The sequence below is a fragment of the Hypomesus nipponensis genome, chromosome 11 (assembly GCF_054491055.1).
Source record: "Hypomesus nipponensis isolate SF chromosome 11, ASM5449105v1, whole genome shotgun sequence".
Taxonomy (NCBI): Eukaryota; Metazoa; Chordata; class Actinopteri; order Osmeriformes; family Osmeridae; genus Hypomesus; species Hypomesus nipponensis.
Window position 1 is genome coordinate 9,874,477 of NC_140371.1, and position 7,511 is coordinate 9,881,987.

General features: G+C 44.8%; 2 protein-coding genes across 7 annotated transcripts; both read right to left on the reverse strand.

The window, feature by feature from the left end:
- Positions 1 to 336: 336 nt before the first annotated feature.
- On the reverse strand, positions 337 to 2,200 carry LOC146268017 (free fatty acid receptor 4-like). Its single transcript, XM_084666986.1, has 3 exons — positions 1,661 to 2,200; positions 1,251 to 1,382; positions 337 to 852 (listed from the first exon to the last, which is right to left on the reverse strand). Exons 1-3 carry the CDS (start codon positions 2,198 to 2,200, stop codon positions 451 to 453), a joined length of 1,074 nt encoding a protein of 357 aa, XP_084523112.1. The 3' UTR covers positions 337 to 450.
- Positions 2,201 to 3,281: 1,081 nt separating this feature from the next.
- LOC146268018 (centrosomal protein of 55 kDa-like) lies at positions 3,282 to 7,389 on the reverse strand. 6 transcript variants are annotated; one of them, XM_084709875.1, is made up of 11 exons: positions 7,206 to 7,277; positions 7,007 to 7,071; positions 6,578 to 6,773; positions 6,100 to 6,360; positions 5,719 to 5,784; positions 5,330 to 5,480; positions 4,931 to 5,054; positions 4,652 to 4,844; positions 4,465 to 4,536; positions 3,994 to 4,119; positions 3,282 to 3,821 (listed from the first exon to the last, which is right to left on the reverse strand). In XM_084709875.1, the coding sequence occupies exons 3-11, from the start codon at positions 6,710 to 6,712 to the stop codon at positions 3,615 to 3,617; spliced, it is 1,335 nt and encodes a 444-aa protein (XP_084566001.1). In that variant the 5' UTR covers positions 6,713 to 6,773; positions 7,007 to 7,071; positions 7,206 to 7,277; the 3' UTR covers positions 3,282 to 3,614. The 6 variants fall into 6 exon arrangements, with proteins under 6 accessions (XP_084566001.1, XP_084566002.1, XP_084566000.1 ...); XM_084709876.1 differs by lacking the exon at positions 7,007 to 7,071 and having other exon boundaries at positions 7,271 to 7,389; XM_084709874.1 differs by lacking the exon at positions 7,007 to 7,071 and having other exon boundaries at positions 7,206 to 7,298.
- Positions 7,390 to 7,511: the final 122 nt, after the last annotated feature.

Consider the following 7,511-nt stretch of genomic DNA (forward strand, 5'->3'; position numbering starts at 1 on the left):
AACATCCAAATGCAGAAGCATCTTTACCTCTAAAGCTTGGCACTTATTAGCAGTGGTCTATTTCAGTCACTGGGCTGCTCTATCCATGGATAAAGCCAAATGGGATTGTAAATGGCCGCCACAGTAGATATAGTAAAGCAGCTACAGTAGGTGTGAGCCACAAGCTGATCACTCCGGATATCAACACAGAGTGTGAGGGAGACTTCGTAACCATAACAGCAGTCAGCATTAACATCACAGTGTCTAAAGAGGTTTCAGATATATACACAATTTTATCAAAACAAATGTGAACAGCGATACCAAAGAAGTATGTGTATTTATTATGTAAATGCACTGTACAACTTCTGATGAAGGGTACCTACAGGTACTGTAGTACTGCAATGTTAAATCCCTCCACTGGTAGTTGGATTTTTAGCAGAGGAAGGTCTCATGATGGATGTGCTGTATAACCTACAAACTAGATGGTGTTGGTGTTGGTCCCCTCTCCTGTCTGCCCACATTGGCCTTGGATGCTCTCTTCATCGGGGTGACCATAGAGACACAGCAGAGCCTCTGCCAGCCGTGCCTAAACTGACACAGTGAGTAGAGGATGGGGTTGAGCGCGGAATTGGCCAGGGTGAAGGTCACCACCCAGAAGAACATGGTGGAGGTGACATAAAGCCTCTGGAAGTTCCTCATGAGGATGAGGAATGTGATGATGAAGATAGGGCTCCACATGATGAAAAAGGAGAGCATGAGGACGAAGAGCGTGCGAAAGAGTTTGATGTCCTGGCGAGAGACGTAGTGGTGGACCCTGTTGAGTCTGGAGGGAGATTCACAAGGGTGCAGCCTCCTTCGGGAACGCTTGCTGAGCTGGAGACAGTGGACATGGTCATCACAAAGTTAACACCTCATACTGACCTTTTAACCAATGGACCCTTTCACATAATTTTAGCACTTGTAGACACAATCTTACAAAGCCTCCTTTTAGCCATGGTCGAGGTACTTTCCATCACATAATGGATGTGCCATGTCTATGTTTTATCGCACAGCAATTTCATGTCCAGTCTAATATTTGCAGATGATAATTTAAAGCCTTAAGCACACACACCTGGTGCTCTTCGGCAACACAAATCAATATAACGCAGTCACACTCCTCAAATACGTGTTAACACACTGAAATGTTTCCTTATACAAAATGATAAACAAATGACACTCAAATCAAGTTGTTTCTATTGCGAAGTCATCTTGTGGAGTCTATCAATCTTTACCTGCAGTATTTTGCTGTAGCTGAACACGATTACGAGTCCTGGGACTAGGAAGCAGAGCGCAGTAAAGGCAACATCCCACACTATTTCCGCAAGCATGTCTGGCCACATCAAGGTACAGATTTGGATGTTTCTCTGTGGAACAGGAAACACTGCTGAGACTGGCATTGGACCAACTTTGTTGGTTGTAACATTTATTTGCTTTTATTTTTTCAGGCAAAAACGTACTTAGTACAAAGTTGTTCCTTTCAATGATGGCCAATTATAATCATTGAGGGTCTAAGTACAGAGCACTACAGAAACACGTTTAAAAACCTTCACTGGACAATACCTGATGAGAATAGTAATATAGAGTTCATATTATTGTAATAAAGTCTACACCACAATAGACTCATTCATTCATCCTTGCATACCTCATCAAAGGACTCCACCTCCCGTACAGTAAAGAATAAGCTAAGAGGCATGGAGGTGAGTGCTGAGAAAGCCCAGATGCACCCCAGGGTAGCACACACCATCCTGGGGTTGAGGGTGGGAGCCGTGTGCAGCCTGAGGATAGCCGTAACTCTCTCCACACTGATGCAGGCCAGGGTGGTGATGGTGACACAGCCGCTCATGCTGATGACATACAGCATGGCGCGACAAGCTGCGTTACCCAACCTCCAGGACACGTCCCAGCGCACCACCACGATCAGAGGAGTCATACTGACGAACAATAGGTCAGCAACAAACAGGTTCAGTGTCAGGGCAGTTTTATTTACCAGCGACCGGCGTTCTCGTGTGACCAAGAACCCTGTTCCCACGTTGGCCACCACTGAGACCAGGAAGACCGTCGTGAGGGCCAGGGTCTCCACGGTGGTTGCGATATGGTCAGAGCGGTGGAGCTCCGAAAAGAAGGAAAAGTAGGAGACATTCCTCAACTCCAAAGGGTTAAAATGAGAAGGTGGAACTTCCATGAAGAGGTTGAGGAGCCCAAGGATAGAGTAAAAAATCTGGTTCTACAAAGATCCGCGAGAGATGCGTCCAACAAACGGCTTGCCCGTTGAAAGACACACTGTACGTGTGTGTAAAAGAGAGAGGGGGCGAGAAAGCCTGGGAATTTTCCTTTGTGTTCCTATGTTTGCCCCAGCTGTTACATCCCTTGATAGGTCCCTTGTGTGAGGACACACTTATCACACTGTTAGCTAATCGAAGGTGAGAGGAACAAACATGAGAGCAGAGGTCAAACACTTCAGTTCCCTCTGGTAATAGCAAGGCACATCACATCCCCCTCATGTTCTTGTATCTACTGTGTACTACATGGGTTACTGTCTTCAATTGAACCCGCATTCTTCATTCAGCATGCTTGCCACTGATGTTGAGCGGATTGTGCATTGGATGCAGTGATCTAATTAAAAGCACACTTGTATTCACCTAAACCATAGGACTGTGCCAACAACAATAAGATCACCTCTTACTACAGAGACGAGTAGGGAAAACATTTAGAAAAGGCTATTTTAGAGACAGAGGTCTAACTCTGCAATTGCTGGTTAACAGTAAAAAGGACCATGCAATGTGGGATCAATCAATGTGGAAACACAGATTTTGGAAACACACCAAAAACTGTGTTTCCAATATCCACTCATTTGCTGTAGAAAAGGGAGACCACTCCCACCCTCTTAGCTCAGTTTGCTTCACAGATTCATACTGTCATATGCCAGAGCCCAACAAAAATCTTGTCTGAATTATTCCTGAAAGGTAAGTTAAGGTCTACCCAAACCATATTACCAGCTTTTTCTAATGCAGTTAGCTGTGGGTTTACCTCCCCGGTGTCACGTTCCCTTTCGAAGCTTGTAGCCTTCGTACAGATCACTACCTCACTCTTCTCTTTCAACAGCCATGCTAATCCCCTGCCTTAAATAGTATGGGACACGGATTTACTTATACAATCTGATGTGAGCTATTGATCTGGTTTGAGAAGAACAGTACAGTAAGATGCAGATTTTCTGTCCACAACCACTGAGAGAAAAGCCCGGAGAGAGGCAAAGGATCACACCATCAGCAGGAACAGTGTTTATTTGCCATTTTCCTAAGGATATTTCTCCTAAGTAAAAAAAACAGATCCCAACAGGAACCTTACCCAACGGTGTGGTCAGAAAGAAAGGTCTTTCATTCATTTCAAACTGTAAAGTAGAAAATAAATGTAATCAAGACTTAAGGAAAACAACTATTTACAGTTAACCACAACACTATTATTGTTTTAGCTGGATGTTTCAAGCCTGTGGAATAGTTTACAAATGTAATACATTACAAAAAAAAAGATAAAAAATTGCTAGAATATACTGTATATACTGCTAAATATATACACACACACAAACTCATGAGCTGTGGTCAGCCCAGACAGTGGTCTATGTGAGCAAGTAGTTCCCGGTGCTCGCTGGTGGAGTACTGGGTCCTGCAGCTAGGACACTCCAGGAAGCTTTCATCCAGCTGGTTGGGTGGACGAGACGGGGAGATGACTGTGTCCCTCGGGAGCTTGGAGGGAGAGGGTCTGCCGTGAGCTGCAACCTTGTATGGTCTTGACTCCCACTGCTCTCTCTGAGAAGGAGAACGGACAATGGACTACACTGTACGGTTCCAGCTCCTGTGTCGACTTCCCGAAATTGCATGTGCCATTATCCGTAGCGATATGCGGGTTGCCACACTGTTGTTACTGTACTGTATCTTACAAAGTATATTATTGACTGCTGTGCATCCTTCTCAAACCCACCTCTGACTCCAGTTGGGCAGCGTGGTCTTTTGTTTTGCGTAGTTCTTTCAACACTTTGTGTAGCTGCTTTTGTAAATACTGGCAATCTTTCTTCTCATCCTCCAGGTCTTTGGCAAACACCTGGATCTGCAATGGTGAGAATGGATCATGACCTCAATTAAGGGAACACCAAGAGGGCAAATTGAGAGTGTAGTTCCAATGAAGGCTTGATACCCTGCCTAGGCCAACACCCTGTCTAGTTCTAATGAGTCCAGTCTTTGTCAATGAAGAGTTACTGACAGAAAGAAGTGGATTGACAGACTGTTGATCCTTTTTAAAGGGATTAATGGCGGGATCTTTAATGAGTGGGTGGATTAGCGGCAACCTTTGGTTTCCAGTTAAGACAAAGTATTTACTCAATTACTAATGTTGGCTTGATACAGGACTGATGACCGAGGCACGCAGTTGCAGGACTGTTAAACAAAGCCCCACCTGCTGTTCAAGAACGGAGATCTTATTCTGGTCCTCATGTTGACTCAAAAGGGACTTCTGGAGAAGATTGACCTTGGAGAGGAGGAATGCAGACAAATTTAACAAGGCAAGAAAGACATATTACGTGCTCATCCCACCTAATCTGTGACGGTCAGAATTGTTTTGACCCACAGTTTTTTTGTAGTACCTGCAGCAGAAGCTCAGCAGACCTACGCATTTCCCCCTCCAGCCTGGCCTCGAGCTCCTCTTCCTGGGTTCTCAGCCGACTCTCTCTGTCCCCAGAGCGACGCCTCTCCTCCTGGATACTCCTCTTGCTGTTCAGCCTCTCTTCCTGGAGATGCTGCTTGGCCTTCTCCATCTCCCTCTGCTTCTCCTCGCACCTTCACATTTATCCCCCTTTTACTTCTACGTGCCTGGCCTCGAATGCTTAGAACATTGCCAGTTTGTTAGTAACTCTGGCCGCTACCTCCTCTGCAGATCATTCAGTTCTCTCTGGGTGGTTTTGACATGCTCCCTCTCAGCCTCCCGCTCTCTCTTGGCCGTCAGGACCAGCTTCTCATAGTGTTCCTGCATTTGGACTAACTTCCTCTCTGAAGGGTGCATGGCATTAAATACAGTAGGTGCAAAAGGGGCCTGAACAAGCTTTCTGACCATTTCAAGCTGATACAGTAATTTTCACTTCAATGTATATACTTATATAGTCCACAAATGCAAGACTCCTGAATGAGTTGCTTGATGCTACGTGTGTTAAACAGACAACACTCCAGACAAACCGTCTTGAGGACCTTGTTTTGACAGACTATTAAGGCCAGAGTGTGCAGATGCCCCAGAAGTGGGTGTCCACTGCCCATTGTCCCTGACTCACCGTCTGAATGGGCCTCATTGTGCTTCTGTGTGAGAGCCTGCTTGGCCTGGTTCAGCTGCTGCTCCAGTCCAAACACCCTGGCCAGAGCCGCCTTCACATAGGCCTCTCTCTGCTGGTCGTAAGCCAGCCACTGTTGGTTCTTGTCCAGAGCCTTGGGGGCAGATAGGGGAAATACACCCATATAGTCCAACAGACAGTTAGGCACTCACATGCCCACGCACTCACACACACACACACCAAATATGCTATTGTCCAAGGAGGGTGCCAATCCATGGTGTAATGACCTCATTGAGGCTGTCCTGTACGCAAAGTACACACACACACAGCAATGGCCTGATTGTGCAAAGCAGAATGAAAAACATATCCAGTATGCGTGAGGTCATACTCACATCCCTGAGATGCTCATGGATCACAGCAGCAGTGCTGGAGCATACCTGTCCATCTGATGAGCAGCTCTGCATGAAAAACAAATCATAGAAGGCTGTTTCCTGATATAACATTTGCTACGCTTCGGCACACACAGTCCATTCACAGAACCCTAAATCAAAAAGGCACCATACCAGCTCTACATATACGAGTCAAGGTTAATCACATTCTCCCTCGGAACAATTTCTCCCCATGAGTTCAAATCAGTCAAATGTGTGAATTTAGATCAAATGCTGCCATCTAGTGTTACACTAGTGTTTGACACTGATTTAACAGTATTAATCTAGTCTAGTGTCCAGTCTAGTGGCCAGTGAGCATGAGGGCAACACTTAAGGACGAGATACATTTTTTCCCTCCAGCTCCTGGCACTTAGTAGACACAGCCACCAGCTTGTTCTTGATGTCCTCAGTTTCAGCTTGGAGGGACTGGAATAGTCTTTCTCTCTGCTCTGCTTCCTTGTGGTAGTGGTCTATCTGGGCCTGCAGATGGGCAACAGTCTCCCCACCAGTCACACGCAAATGCCTCCGCAAAGATGCTATCTCCTCATCCTTAGACAACAACTGTTGGGAGTTCCTCTCACGCAGAGTCTCCAGGGATATAATTCTCTGGGAACAAAAGTCATAATAAACATGAACAGATTGTTTGGCCGTTTGAGTTGTCTTGCAAGTTATGTCATTGCTGCATTACTGCAGTAATGTCATTACTGTTTTGATTAGCTTAGATCAAATTGGAAAATGAATACCATCACTTTCATTATCAATGATAAACTTCTGTAGGCCCTACCTGCTAGCCTATTAACTTCAGTAAGGTACAGTACTCTACCTCTAGTAAAAGTTGGTTATTTTCGGAATCTGATGGCTCTCCCTTCTTACGAGCAAGTTCATCCAGAGACTTCCGGAGAAAGGCATTTTCTTTTCTCAGTTTGTTTATCTCCATGTCTGTTTTTGAGCTGCCCATTCAGACTTCCCAAGGTATCCTTTGCAGGATGTCCGTGGCTATGGTATCGCAGTGTGGCCGTCTGAAATCAATAAACACAATTCAAAGTTGTTCAAATGTTTCCGTTTGCCCGCTGCTAACATCAGTGTTGGTTCGATATCGCAGTGACTCACTTAGTGAGGAATATGTTCAACCTAGCAAGCCAGCTATAAAATCCACTATAATCTGCAAACCGTTAGCATAGAATTTTTGCTAGTTTATTAGGCCTACCTACAGTATTTTAGCCTAGTACAGACCGTTGATTTACTAACTCACCACAGCTGTGATGTAGCTAGCCTATAACACTTCGGATCTTGCTACTTTCTGTATCTGCACTTTGTCTTTTTGGATAAAAGCGTCAGTAAAAATATAAATTACACTTACAATGAATAACAACTACTTGTTTTAAGAAGTACAGGTACACTAGCTATTTTAACGGTAGTCTGACCTATTTAAGCTAGCTAGCACTACCTACAGGTTCACAAACTGCAGTTGTCCCGCCACTGATGCCACTCTGTGCGCGCGTAACCCCGTACCAACCTGGTGGTGGCAGCTCGCCATCGCTCTATGGCTCTGGGCAGTGGGAACAAAGTCACGTTTTTCTACCCATCACCTTTGGGAGGCGCTACAAATTAAACTTTAACTTCTATACACTAATTCACAAACAGCAATATACTGGCTATAAATGAATGATTCTTACTTGAGTAAATACTGTATTCTTATTTTTTTCTCTTTTTAATTCTGTTTGCTGCCATTTGTTTGCAGTCAAAAATAAATAAGT

What these genes read in the sequence shown, in the direction of transcription:
- LOC146268018 (XM_084709876.1), bottom strand. Translation starts at nt 6,712, where the DNA reads ATGGGCAGCTCAAAAACAGACATGGAGATAAACAAACTGAGAAAAGAA. An exon ending in CAATGAGGCCCATTCAGACG is followed by an intron (nt 5,055 to 5,329) that starts GTGAGTCAGGGA and finishes TGCACCCTTCAG; the next exon opens with AGAGGAAGTTAGTCCAAATG. An exon ending in CTGCCCAACTGGAGTCAGAG is followed by an intron (nt 3,822 to 3,993) that starts GTGGGTTTGAGA and finishes TCTCCTTCTCAG; the next exon opens with AGAGAGCAGTGGGAGTCAAG.
- LOC146268017 (XM_084666986.1), bottom strand. Translation starts at nt 2,200, where the DNA reads ATGGAAGTTCCACCTTCTCATTTTAACCCTTTGGAGTTGAGGAATGTC. An exon ending in AGGTGGAGTCCTTTGATGAG is followed by an intron (nt 1,383 to 1,660) that starts GTATGCAAGGAT and finishes CCTGTTCCACAG; the next exon opens with AGAAACATCCAAATCTGTAC. An exon ending in GCTACAGCAAAATACTGCAG is followed by an intron (nt 853 to 1,250) that starts GTAAAGATTGAT and finishes CACTGTCTCCAG; the next exon opens with CTCAGCAAGCGTTCCCGAAG.